The sequence below is a fragment of the Trichosurus vulpecula genome, chromosome 2, assembly GCF_011100635.1.
Source record: "Trichosurus vulpecula isolate mTriVul1 chromosome 2, mTriVul1.pri, whole genome shotgun sequence".
In the NCBI taxonomy this organism is placed as follows: Eukaryota; Metazoa; Chordata; class Mammalia; order Diprotodontia; family Phalangeridae; genus Trichosurus; species Trichosurus vulpecula.
The window spans coordinates 328,381,726-328,396,140 of NC_050574.1; the positions used below are offsets into that span (position 1 = coordinate 328,381,726).

Genomic DNA, 14,415 nt, shown 5'->3' on the forward strand with positions numbered 1-14,415 from the left:
TACACCAGCCTTCTCCATGACGATACAAGGACCAGTATCCATGTGAGGGCCACAGGATAAATCTGCAGCAGCAATTTGATATGAGGCTGTATTGTTCCATCTTATATACCGAAAGAGCTCCATTTCTGATATCTGTCTTTATCAATGAGGTCTCTAGAGGCTCTTCAATTATTCTTGAAAATTTGAGAGCTAATTGGTCAGATGGCACATGCCTGAGCTGGAGCACAGTCTTCTCTGAATGCTAATTGGATTCATGTGCCTAGCTTGAGAGCAGTCTTGTCTTTTGACAAGTGGGCTTCTGAACCTCAGCATCCTCAGATGTAGGCTCCTGATGCCTGGAGTAAACTTATAATGGATTGGCTTCCATAATTAGTGGGTGGCTAGGTAGCACAGTAGATAGAGCCCTGGCCCTGAAGTCAGGAAGGCCCAAGTTTAAATCTAGCCTCAGATACTTCCTAGCCGTGTGACCCTGGGCAAGTCACTTAACCCTGTTTGCCTCAGTATCCTCATCCAAAAAATGAGCTGGAGAAGGAAATGCAAACCATTCTGTTATCTTTGGGAAGAAAACTCTAAACCAGGGGTGGGGAACCTGTGGCCTTGAGGCCAAGGATTTGTTTTGTGAAGTTTGGATTCAGTCAAAGGGTTGCACTTGAGGACTTAGAGGGCCACATGTGGCCTCGAGGCTGCAGGTTCCCCACCCCTGCTGTAAGCCTAAAAAGGGGTCATGAAGAGACACAACTGAAAATGCCTAAACCACAGGAAATTTCTTCACCTTCTAGACTGTAAACTCTAAGAAGGCAAAGACCACCTTATCTAAGCCTTCTCTTTCTTTTATCTCTATCAGTGCCTAGCACAAATGGACTTCTGCACACAGTGAGCGTTAGACAAATGTGTTGGACTGACTCATGCCACTGAAGCAAGCCTAACTTTTTTACCCCTCCCTTCCTGATCACCTCAAAATCAGAACTTAAATTGTCTTAGATTTAATAGTCCCAGGGGCAGCTGGGTGGCACAGTGAATAGAGCCCTGGCCCTGGAGTCAGGAAGACCTGAGTTTATATTTGACCTCAGACCCTTATTAGCTGTGTGACCCTGGGCAAGTCACTTAACCCCGTTTGCCTCAAAAGAAAAAAAAAGATTTAATAATCCTTTGGATAGAATGATGTGCTGGTCTTATGCTCTTACTCATAAAACTATATCCAAAATATCACATATTTGTTTTCTCAGAATTTTACTTTTTTCCTGTTCTCTCAGAATCTTATAACTTTTTCTAAAGGATACACTCTTTGCTTGCTTTAGAAATGTTGCTACATTCCCCAATTGAGAAATGGTCAAAGGATATGAACAGGCAGTTTTCAGAGGAAGAAATTAAAGCTATCTACAGGCATATGGAAAAATGCTCTGGATTGCTGCTGATTAGAGAAATGCAAATCAAAACAACTCTTAGATACCACATCTCTCCTGTCAGATTGGCTAAAATAACAAATCAGGAGAATGATAAATGCTGGAAAGGATGTGGGGAAATTGGAACATTGTTGCATTGCTGGTGGAGTTGTGAGCTGATCCAGCCATTTTGGAGGGCGGTTTGGAACTACGCCCAAAGGGCTATAAAAATGTTCATACCCTTTGACCCAGCAATTCCACTTCTAGGGTTGTATCCCAAAGAGATCACGCAAGCGGGAAAAGGACCCATATGTACAAGAATATTTATAGCGGCTCTCTTTGTGGTAGCCAAGAATTGGAAATCAAAGGGATGCCCATCAATTGGGGAATGGCTGAACAAGCTGTGGTATATGAAGGTGATGGAATACTATTGTGCCATAAGAAATGGGGATGATGCAGACTTCATAACAACCTGGAAAAACCTACACGACATAATGCTGAGTGAGCGGAGCAGAGCCAGGAGAACGTTGTGCACAGCCACAGATATATGGATTCCGTGAGGACCAACCCTGACAAACTGTGCTTTTCTCAGCAACCTAAGGGGCAAGGACAACTCCAGGGGACTCACGATGGAGAATGCTATCTTCATCGAGACAAAGAACTGCGAAGTTTGAATACAGACTGAGGCACACTACCTGCTTGCCTTTTCTGCTTCTCTTTTGTTTTTGGGGTTTTTTTTTTTGTTTTTTTTTTTTTTTGTGTTTATTCTTTATAATGATTCATTCCATTGGTCAAAATTCTTCTCCAAGACTTGACTAGTGCATAAATTAATTCAATGTGAAGTTATACATGACAGTTATATGAGACTTCATGCTGTCTTGGGGAGGGAGGGGAGAAAAACTGGAACTCAAAACTATGTAGAACCGTGCGTGGTAAACTAAAAATAAATAAAGAAATTTATTAAAAAAAAAAAAAAGAAAGAAATGTTGCTACATCCTTTGGCCAAAATAAATAAGGCTTTGATCAGGTGAAAAGACAAAGGTCCTGGATGAGATTACCCAATGTAGGGGGAGGGAGAAGACTGCACCAGCATTGGCTGCTTCTGTGGCCTAGAACTTAAGCTTCTTGTACTTCCTTCTTCCCTCCTACTGTCCCTAATTCACATCTGAAGGAGTACTTTGTATTCTTTACTGTTTATGGATGGTCTCCAGGGATGGGGAACCTGCCTCGAGGCCACATGTGGCCCTCTAGGTCCTTAAGTGTGGCCCTTTGACTTTATCCAAACATCACCATGAGGCCTCAAGGCGGCAGGTCCCCACCCCTGGACCACTCAGCTAGGTGGCACCATAGTGCACAGAGTGCTGGGCCTGGAGTCAGGAAGACCTGAGTTCAGATGTGAGCTCAGACACTTAACTAGCTGTGTGACCCTGGGCAAGTCACTTAACTTCTGTTTGCCTTAATCTACTAGAGAAGGAAATAGCAAACCACTCCAGTATCCTTGCCAAGAAAACCCCATATATTGCCATGCTGTGGTCTATGGGGTCACGAAGAGTCAGACGCGACTGAAAATAGCAACAAATCAGGGCTGGAATTCTGATCACCGTAACTTGGGAGATAGGGCAAAGGCACTGTGGAAAAAGATTCTGCTAGGCCCAAAGAGCTATAAAACTGTGCATACCCTCTGACCCAGCAATACCTCTTCTGGGGCTGTATCCCAAAGAGATCATACAAATAGGAAAAGGACCCCCATGTGCAAAAATATTGATAGCAGCTCTTTTTGTGGTGGCCAAGAACTGGAAATTGAGGGGATGCCCATCAGTTGGGGAATGGCTGAACAAGTTGTAGTGTACGAATGTAATAGAATATTATTATTCTATAAGAAATAATGAGCGGGAAGATTCTGAAAAACCTGGAAAGACTTACATGAACTGACGCTGAGTGAAGTGAGCAGAACCAAGAGAACACTGTACACAGTAACAGCAACGCTGTGCGAGGACTGACTTTGATAGACTTGGCTCTTCTCAGCAAGGATCCAAGACAACTCATGATGGAAAATGCTATCCACATCCAGCGAAAGAACTCTGGAGTCTGAATGCAGGTGGAAGCAGACTAGTTATTCTCTCTCTCTCTCTCTTCTGGTTGCTATTTCTTCTTTCCTATAGTTTCTCCCATTGGTTCCAATTCTTCTTTACAACATGATTAATGGGAAAATATGTTTAATATGAGTGTATATGTAGAATCTGTATTGGATTGCGCACCATTTTGGGGAGGGAGAGGGGAGGTAACAGGAGAAAATTTAGAACTCAAAATCTTATGGAACCGAATGTTGAAAACTAAAAATTAATTAAATAATTGATTGATTAATTGAAAACAAAAAAGACAAAAGGTGCTGGATGCTTGCCATCTACGAGTCATGGACCTAATCAGTGTTAGGGGTGGGCAAGACAACCAGCCCATTAGGGCACAACACATTGTGGGGTGGGCTGGAGCAGAGTAGAGGACTACAGTAAGGAATGCTCTTTTTTATGTAACCTATACATGCATAGGGCAGCTAGGTGGTGCAGTGGATAGAGTGCTAGGCCTGGAGTCAGGAAGATCTGAGTTCAAATGTGATTTCAGACACTTACTAGCTAAGTGACCCTGGGCAAGTCATCAAACCTGTTTGCTTCAGTTTCCACATCTGTAAAATGAGCTGGAGAAGGAAATGGCAAATCGCTCCATACCTTTGCCAAGAAAACCCCAAACGGGGTCACGAAGAGTCAGACATGACTGAAAAACGACCAGACAACAATCACGTACGCACACGCATTTTGGTGTATTTGCTTTAGGAGCTAACAAGGTTCATGTATCACAGTGCAAGATCAAAGTGGAGAGTGGAGTGGGGGAGGGAAATAACCAGGGGCATGAGTTTTAAACTTTGGGCAAATAAATACCTCGTCCCAACTTTGGTCTAGAAAAGACAATTACCACTGGCACACTTCATCTTTCACCTCTGGGATAGCTGCCGAGTATCAATGTCAAACAGGTATTGAGCCAGTGCCTGCCTTATCTTACCCAGCGGAACAGTAGGGTCATCTAGGGGCAGAGAGACTTTGAGATTGTGTGAAACAACCTAAGATTCACCACCAATGCAGTATGACTGTGGCAACACCTGAGTTTGAAGGATGGGCTCACTGTACTGGAAATCATCTTGGAATTCTTGAAAGCACTACTTAATTTCCCAAAGGCAATCCAATCTGCTATCTTCCTCCTGTTCTACTTTGGGTCTGACTCCTCATCCACAGGCAATGGAGAGTATAGGTACCGCTGTACTAACCCAACAGACTGGCCAGTCAACCGCGTGGTAGAGTCTGGAGGTTAAATAGAGATTACTTTGTTTTGGAGGAACTGGGCAAGGTCTTTACAGATTTCCTCCATAATAGATGCTGGCACACAAGCTGCGTTTGAGCATTGCCATTGGGTGATGATGGCTTTTTTGTGCACATAGTCCCCAAAGAGAGAGGCATGTGAATGCAGATGCTTCTGACCAGGTCCGAACGCAGCCTGTCTCTTCTCTCTGCAGTCTGCCGGATCCCTAATATTCAGAAACAGATAGAGAAGAGGGATGGATTTCCATGAATGTCTGCTATATGTCCTGTTCTCCCTATTTTACCATGAGCTTTGTGAGGGAAGGTGCTATGTCTTATTTATGTGGGTAACGCCTTTCGGTGCACAGCACAAGGTACAGTACATTAGAGAAAGTGTTTGTTGAATGAATGGATAACCTCTGAGGTTTGGAAGTCCTGATGAACTCTTCTCTGATCAGACCATATTTGGAATATCACGTTCATACAGAGTGAGCTATCCCTTGCAACAAAGATTTAAAAAGAGAGGGGAAAAACAGTTCAGCAAAACCAACCACACATCAGCTAGGTCTGCCAGAATGTTATGATATATATGATAATATATGTGGTATATATGGTAATATGATATTACATTCTGGGTGCTGCATTTTAAGGAAGGATATACCCCATAATATGCAATAATATCCTATACTTGATGCCACTTCTTTTTTAAATTTTTTTGATTTATTTTTAGTTTTTAACATTCACTTTTATAGGATTTTAAGTTCCTTCTCCTCCCTCCCCAAGATGGCATGCAATCTGATATAGGTTATACATATACAATTATATTAAACATATTTCCACATCAGTCATGTTGAAAAAGAAGAATCAGAACAAAAGGGAAAAACCATGAAAAAGAAAAAAAGAAGAGAAAATAGGATGCTTCGATCTGCATTCAGACTCCATAGTTCTTTCTCTGGATGTGGATGGCATTCTCATCATGAGTCCCTTGGAATTGTCTTAGATCCTTGCATTGCTGAGAAGAGCCAAGTCTGTCATAGCTGTCACTGTGCACAATGTTCTCCTGGTCCTGTTCACTTCACTCAGCACTTGATGCCACTTCTTAAGAAGGCACATTGCCAAACTGGAGATGGTGCAAGGGAGCATGCCTAGGAACCACAGATCTAATGTAGGAACAGGGACCTTAAGCTAGGAGAAGAGAAGACGTAGTAGGGGGAGTCTAATTTTCTTCAAGCCCTGGAGAACTGTCGCATGAGAAAGCAATTAGATTTCTTTTGGTCTTAGAGGCAGAATTAGGAGAAATGAAATGAATGGATCAAAAAAATGTTTATTTAACAGTTAACGGGTACAAAACACTTGAAATACAAATGGGAAAGAAAAACCCAATGAATGGACATTGTAGATTTTGGCACAATACAAGCCTAACAATGACAACTTCTAGTGCTTGGAAGGCTGAGAGTGTTTTTCCTTTCTTTTTTGTTTGTTTTCTTTTTTTTTTTTAGAGGGGGGAAGGCAGGGGAATTGGAGTTAAGTGACTTGCCCACAGTCACACAGATAGTAAGTGTGTCAAGTGTCTGAGGTCACATTTGAACTCAGGTCCTCCTGACTCCAGGGCCAGTGCTCTACTCACTGCGGCACCTCACTGCCCCTGCTTTTCCTTTCTTTTTCCACTAATAGACCACTTTCAACTTTGGACACAAGCATTGAGGTCAAACCTGACATTCATAGAGAGCTCTTTAAGATCCTACCCCAGAGCTCTGGGGAAAGTTCTTAAAGCTTAGGTTTTACTGCTGTCTAATGTCTTCCCAAAAAGGAAGGAATAGAAAGAAATCCAATGTAACCTATATATCTGGACATCTTCTTATCTCCTGTACACAAAAGAAATGCTAAACACAAAACTCACTAGCAAGCATTGCCCATAAAACAAAACGAAACCAGCAATAAACAAAGTAGCAATAAACTGCTGTTGTTATCTCTTGGGAGTTTGTAGGCATTTTGTGGGACTGCTAAGTAGACACTTCTCATTTCTCCTCAGTTCTGCATTCTCCAGTTACTTTAAGGTCTATGTGTTTTAGCAAGCCAGGCCAAGGCTTGGAGTCATCCATCTCTTTGTGGTCATCTTCTCAGATGCAGAAAATCCTGCGGCCGGTCAGCTCCAACTGAGAGTCTCAGGACCTCCCAAACTCACCATTTCAAGAGGATATCTCTGTATCTCCTATTACTCAATCACTAATGCTTAGTGAAGAAATACAGAACAAGAGGCAGCTAGGGCTCGGGTTCACTGGGGCAGAAAGTGCTTTAGTTGACTTATGTTTCCAGCCTCCATGGGGCTATGGTGGGGATAACAAGGCATTAGCACATCTCTGTACTCTGTTAACCTCATTGCCTTTGTTATTTGTCCTTGCTTTCTGTAATTACCTTCAGTGGCATGGAGGGAAATCAGTTGGTCAGAGATAAGAGAATGTGGGAAGGTTGATTGAAAGCTGGAGCTGTGATAATTTCCCCCTCTTATTTTATTATCTATTAATTATTATTATTATTTTAGGACAGTTCCTGCCCCAACTCATGATGGCATGCTCCCGATCATGTTCCCGAATCTTGGGGGTCAGCCTGGGCATCTCAGCCCAACTTGCGGCTGGTGCCAACCTTGCTCTATTCTTTCCTGACTGGGAAGTCACCTATCTGAAGAACGGCCTTATAGGCAAGCATGCTATGAGGGGTGCAGGCCTTTGGGGAGGTGGCCTGATGGTAAGCAGACATCTTTTTCTCCACATTGGTCACCTTCTCTGTTTTTTCTCATGGTGGGGTGTGCAATTAGGTCAGAAAGAAGTTGTTTTTTTTTTTTTTTCCTGAGGAGACAACACACCAATCTGAAACCTGAAATGGCTTCAAGTGTGACTAGGAAACAGGAGAAGAGAAAAATCCTTGGGACCAGGCTGCCAAATTGTAGTTGGGAGAATATAGAGAATATTCAGACTGGGATAAAGACTGTGAACTAACTCTTTATCAGCATGGTCAGACAGGGCTTAAATGCATTGTGTTCTGATTGTTTGAAATGGAATAAATGAGTAAGCTAGGTCACTAGAGCACCAGCCCTGGAGTGAGGAGGACCTGAGTTCAAATCCAGCTTCAGACATTTACTAGCTCCATGACCCTGGGCCAGTCACTTAACCCAGATTGCTCCTCCTCCCCTCCTCTGCCCCCCACAGAAGACAAGCTTTTTTTTTCCCACAGGTACTCTTTGCATCCATTCTCATCACACTGATAGGCTGGCGCTCGGGCTGCTTCAGTAACACTGGGCCCTGCAAAAGTGTAAGTGGTTCTTTTGTTCTAGTTCTTAAAATGTTGTGAGTCTTACATCTTCTTATTGCAGTTCATTGCTTAGTTTGGTATATTCCTTGAATTAGGAAAACATAATTGCGGTAGAGGAGGAATACATTAAGTAATGAAGGTGTTACAAAAATAAGAGAAAGCAAAAACAATGGCAAATTTTAAAATTAAAATTCATTTTCACAATTAACATTGGAAAATGATATTTTTAAAAAAGCAGTTTTGATGACACCTTTTGTTTTTAATATAACAATTGTCTCTGGATATTTCTTCAATAAACCCTTCCTCATAAAAAGGAAAAGGAAAAATGGTTAAGCAAAAGCAACTGACACAGTGACTGTATACAACAATACATTCAATGCTTCACATTCGTAGTCCTCCACCTTTCTACCAAAAGTAGGGAAGTACTACCTCTGAAATTAGGATTGGTCTTTACAGTTACTCATCAATCATCTTCATTTTAGTGTCCTTTTCATTTTTATTATAATTTTTGTGTGTAGTGTTCCATTAATTCTATTTGTTTCATTCTGTATCAGTTCATACAAATCGTACCACGTTTCTCTGAATTCCTCATATTTCTCATTTCTGAGTGCACAATAACGTGCCATTGTATTCATATACAGTTTATTCAGTCATTCTCCAAATAATCATACACACACACACACACACACACACACGCACGCACTTTGCATCCAGTTCTTTCTTGTCACACACAAAAATTCTATTGTAGGTATTTTGGCATATGCAGATCCCTTTTGGTCTTTAACATTATTGGAGTATATGACCAGTAGTAAGCGCTCTGAATCAAAGGAAAGGAACAGTCAGGTGCCTTTTCTTGCATAATTCTAAATTGTTTTCCAGAATTCACTGTGAATCTTTTAACTTAAAATGAAAACCTTCTGGAACATGTGCAAAGCTTCTATGTACTTTGGGCTTCAGGGCGATAATGGAAAAACTACTGTATGTCTGTATTTTTTAAAATTATGTACTCCTCACTCAAATGCATTTTAAACTTCATATTTTGGAAGAAGTATTCTGGTTCCTTTAAGAAATTAGAAGATTTGGAAGTGATCTGGAAGCTAGCAAAGATATTAATAATGATGATAATGATAACAGCTAACATTTATAGAGCATTTGCTATATGCCAGACCCTGTGTTAAGTACTTAACTCATTTGATCCTCACAACAACGCTTGAAGGTAGGTGCTGTTATCATCCCCCTTTTACAGAGGAGGAAACTGAAGCAGGCAGGATTAAGTGACTTGTCCAGGGTCACACAGCTAGTAAGTGCCTGAGGCCAGATCCTGTCTCCAGGCTCAGCACTCTATCTGCTGGGTCACCTATCTGCCCAAGAACCACACTGTACCAGCTAGGAATGCACATGACAAACAAGCTAGCTACCAGAATTGCTTATTAGAAGAGAGGCATTTGCAGCTTGGCCATAATTTTTGTTTTTCTCTCTTGTGTGTGTTTTGAGAGAGAATTCAAGAGCGAGAAAGTCAGGATTTAGATGGAAAAATCTGGCCGTATTTTGGAGGAACTGTTAGTAAGCGGTTAAAAGTTAATCTACCTAGTGAGATCAAGGGCTAAATCAAATTCATCTGCAAAAGCTTTTGATGTAAAGATGTTGTGAAGCCCTATAGTACCTGCTGACTTTGGAGCACTGAAGCTCTAGATGCAGACGGATTCCGTACAGAAAAAAGCCTGCGTCCTGTAATCCTGGTACTTCTCTTTCATCTTCTGTGTCATCATTCCAACACCCACATCATCCTAGCTGGACTCTCGGGGAAGCCAGTTGCCGTGACTGTGTATCAATAGGGTAGCTAGGTGGCACCATAGTGCATAGAGTGCTGGGCCTAAAGACAGGAAGACTCATATTCCTGAGTTCAAATCTGGCCTGACATTTATTAGCTGTGTGACCCTGGGCAAGTCGCTTAACCCTCTTTGCCTCAGTTTCCTCGTCTGTAAAATGAGCTGTAGAAGGAAATGGCAAACCGTTCCAGTATCTCTGCCAAGAAAACCCCAAAAATGGAGTCACAAAGAGTTGGCCATGACTGAACGACAAATGTATCAGTGGGGTGGGGAGAGAGCCCAAAGCACAGTGACTTGCCTGGGTCACGCTGTAGGTTGGTGGGTAATTCTGTCTCAGACTTCGTTTCACTGTTTTTCCCTTCCCCCTTATAGATGCTTGTTTCCGTGCTGGCAGGTTGCCTGGCTATTTTCGGGGCCTTTGTCTGCTTTATTACATCTGGTGGGGCCCTGAAGGATGGTCCCTTCTGCATATTTGATGTTCCTTCATCCAATGAGACACGAGCCTCGAAGTATGGCTACCCATTTAAAGACCTGAATGACAGGTAAACGGGAAGATTATCACAGGACCATAGATCTGGAGAAGGAAGGGACTTTAGAAGTCCAATGATCGCTTTACAATCTCAGTCCTATCCCAGGAAATGAGAATGTCCATTCTAGTTGCTCATCATTCTTCTCAATTTGTATTTGTCAATAATACCTTTTGTCTTTTGTTGTTATTCAGTCAGTTTAGTCGTGTCTGACCCTTCATGATCTCATTTGGGGTTTTCTTGGCAACGAGGCTGGAGTGGTTTGCCATCTCCTTCTCCAGCTCATTCTACAGATGAGGAAACTGAGGCAAAAAGAAGTTAAGTGACTTGCCCACGGTCACACAGCTAATAAGTGTCTGAGGCCGTATTGAATTCAGGAAGATGAGTCTTCCTGACTTCAGGCCTGGCGCTCTATCCACTGGACCTTCTCGCTGCCCCACTAATGTCATTTACACCCCACTAATTTCTTAACATAGGCAGCTAGGTGCCTCAGTGGACAGAGAGATGGGCTAGAAGTTAGGAAGACCTGAGTTCAAATGTAGCCTCAGATACTCACTAGCTGTGTGATCCTGGACAAGTCACTTAACCTCTGTTTGCCGATGGAACAGGAAATGAAAAACCACTCCAGTAGTTTTGCCAAGAAAACTCCATGGACAGTATGGTCCACAAAGAGTCAGCCACAATTGAACAACTGAACAACCACAACAACAATCTCTTAGCTACTTTATAACCCCAGTAGAACCTTTTGTTGTAACAAAGAAAAAATGGTTAGGTAAAAAAAAAATAACCGATCAATACAGTGACCATGTCTGACTTCATCTGCCAAATTTCATACTGATAGTTTATCTATCATCTCTACTGAATGTGTGTTTTATGGAAATTGTGTTTTATCCTCTGTCCTCTAGGACCAAGATTGGTCCTTGCATTTAATCTGGGTTAAGTTGTCTTTTAATTATTGTTTTATTGTTGCTTTCATTTATGGCACTGTGATCATTGTGTCCGTTGTCCTTCTGGTTCTACTTTCTTCACTCTGCATGAGTTTATATAAGTCTTCCCACAATTCGCTGAATTCCTAATGTTCATTGTGAATTACAGTGCAATAATATTCTGTTCCTTTCACATACCATGATTCATTCTGTCATTACCCAATGGACACTTTGTTTCTAATTTTTTGTTGTTGTTTTGGTCGCAAAAAGCGCTGCTATAAATATATAAGACATTTCTTTCTATCTTTGATCTGTTTAGGATATATATTTAGTAGAGGGATTGCTAGGTCAAAGAGTATGAGCAGATTAGTATCTTTTCAGGGAGTGTGGAGGATTGGGTATAATTTATAATTGGGTATAATTTAATAATTGTTTTCCAGGATGGTTGGAGTGGGTAAACTCCTTTAGAACTGAGAAAATTTTATTCTTTGTACTATATCTCTGATGCCTAGCACAGTGGTAGATACTTTAAATGCTTATTGAAAATTTTAAAAAATGCTTTTTGAATGATTGATTGCTCCATTAGAGCATCTAACCCTTCTGACACAAAATTCCTTTTTTAGGTTCTGATTTGAAGTCTTACACTTATTTTTCTCTAACTTTGAGTTCAGTGAAAGTGAAAGCCTAATCTCTTTGTACAAGAGTTTGGTACCTGTTTCATTTTATGAAGTCCCTGTTTCTAGACTCTCTGGGCTTCTTAATTTAATTTGTTTAGTTTTCTGTGTTCCTTACTTGATTTTCTTATCTTTATGGGGATAGGAACTACCTTTATGACCGTTTCCTCTGGGATTCAGTTTGCATTGAGCCTCCTAGAGCTGTCATCTGGCATGTAATTTTCTTCTCCACACTCTTGAGTGTCAATGTCATCCAGATTCTCCTGGTATTAGCTCAACTAATCAACAGCTTCTTGGGTCTCTTCTGCGGCTTCTTTGAGAAGAGAGAGGTAATTTCTCTTTTAGGTGCCTCTGTAGCAAAATGATCCTTAGCATCTCCTAGGATTCCTCTTTAGAATCCTTAATAATAATAATAGCTAACATTATTTTATTATTTTTCTTTCCCTATAATTCTTTTTTAAAATAGAATACTATTTTTTCCAACTACATGTAAAGGCAATTTTAACATTCATTTAAAAATTTTTTTGAATTCTAAATTTTCTCCCTCCCTCCTCTCCCTCCTCCCTAAAAAGGTAAGAATTTTAAATAGATTACATATGTACAGTCATGTAAAACATATTCCTGTGTTAGTCATGGCTAACATTAATTTAGAGCTTTAAGGTCTGTGAAGGGATTTGCATATATTACCTTATTTAAGACTCAAAAAACTCTGTGAGGCGGGTACTATTGCTATCCCTATTTTACAGACAAGGAAACTGAGCTTGAAAAAAATGTAAGTGATTTAGCCAGGGTCATGGCTATTAAGTGTCAGGGGAATGATTTGAACTCAGGTGTTCCTAGGTCCTAACCACCTCTGGTTGAGCTAGAAGATAGAGACAGAGGGTCCAAGTAGTTAGGAACTGGAATTGGATATGGATAAAGGAATGTGTGTGTGTGTTGGGGTGGGGTGGGGGAGGGGAAATCCCAAGTTACAAGAAGCATCTAGAGGGACCATAAAGGTGTTCATGGACCAGGAAGGCAAAAAGGCAAAGGACAGATGGAGAAAGGCAGAGGAGAAGACAGTTCTAGAAACGATGTTAGGGGTAGAAAAGAATCCCAAAAAGAAAGACATGGGGACAACTACATGAATTTTAGTAGAGATGGTTCTGATGCAAATTTGCTGCTAGCAAGAAGCCTCCAGGAAACTTTGAGCTGTTTAGATAGGGTAGGTTTAAGGAAGTATCACCAGGGCCTGGTGTGTAGATGGAATGTTGGGATGGTAAAGTGTGTGTGTGTGTGTGTGTGTGTGTGTGTGTGTTTGTGTGTGTGTTTGTGTGTGCGTTTGTCTGTGTGTGTGTGTGTGTTTGTCTGTGTGTCTGTCTGTCTGTTGCAGAGAGAGAACAGCAAGGCAGAGGGAAACATAGATGCTGTTCCTACACCCTTCCACATCAGGACCACTCTGACTTGATGAGAACTGCTAGAAGACTATCTCAGAGATCTCCAAACCACAGGGGGCCATGGCATGGAGCCTGGAACACTTACCCTTTCGTAGTCTATGGTCAAGTGGGCAGAGGTTTTTAGGTGTCCCCTGCTGTACTCTTTCTCTGCTTTCCTCTTGGAACTATAGTTTTAAAGACTATTTGGCTTGAGGAAGAGATTAGAGAAAGTATATAGGCTATGCAGCTGGGTGGAGAGGCGAAGTCTGGTCTCCACTGAGTTGCCCAAATTAAGAACTCATATAGAGAAAACTTTTACAAGCACTGCTATTTTCCTCTTGGACTTATTGGTTTATTTGGTTTCAGATTTAACTTCCAGTCTGTGGCAGAGAGGCCCTTCTAAAGTTGTCCTTCTTCCATAAAGAAGCTGATTATGAGAGCAAGGAAACATGAAGAAAACACAAGATAAAGGATTGAGGTTTAAAATTGGTTCTTAGTTGAAGTAAGAAACATACTCTCTCCACTGATTACCCTGCCCTCTTTACTATATTCCCAATGGACATAGCTATCAACTACTGACATGAAAGTCCTAACATAAAGTTAACAGCCAAGAAATTGGGCCATTAAAAATGAGTTAACAACAGAGAAAGAACTTGACCATAGATAGTTACTACAGTGATAAAGACGATTAGGCTTCAAACTCAGAAGAAGACAATGAAGTCAAAACAGCTCCTTGTAAAGCTTCAAGAGAAAATGTAAAATGATCACAAACCCAAAAAGATTTCTTGGAAGAGCTTAAAAATAAAATAAGAGATATAGAGGAAAAATTGGGAAAAGAAATAAGAGTAATGCAATCAAATCAAGAAAATTATGAAAACAAAGTTAACCAATTGGAAAAAGAGATCCAAAAACTTACTGAAGAAAATAACTCCTTAAAAATTAGAATTGGGCAAGAGAAAGCTAATGACTTCATAAGATATCAAGAAGTAAGACAAAATCAAAAGGA

At 41.1% G+C, this 14,415-nt stretch overlaps 1 protein-coding gene across 1 annotated transcript; it reads left to right on the top strand.

The window, feature by feature from the left end:
• The first annotated feature begins 7,291 nt into the window (after nt 1-7,291).
• TM4SF19 (transmembrane 4 L six family member 19) lies at nt 7,292-13,807 on the top strand. Its single transcript, XM_036742567.1, has 5 exons — nt 7,292-7,474; nt 7,961-8,038; nt 10,240-10,409; nt 12,140-12,323; nt 13,776-13,807. The coding sequence occupies exons 1-5, from the start codon at nt 7,292-7,294 to the stop codon at nt 13,779-13,781; spliced, it is 621 nt and encodes a 206-aa protein (XP_036598462.1). The 3' UTR covers nt 13,782-13,807.
• The last annotated feature ends 608 nt before the right edge of the window (nt 13,808-14,415 follow it).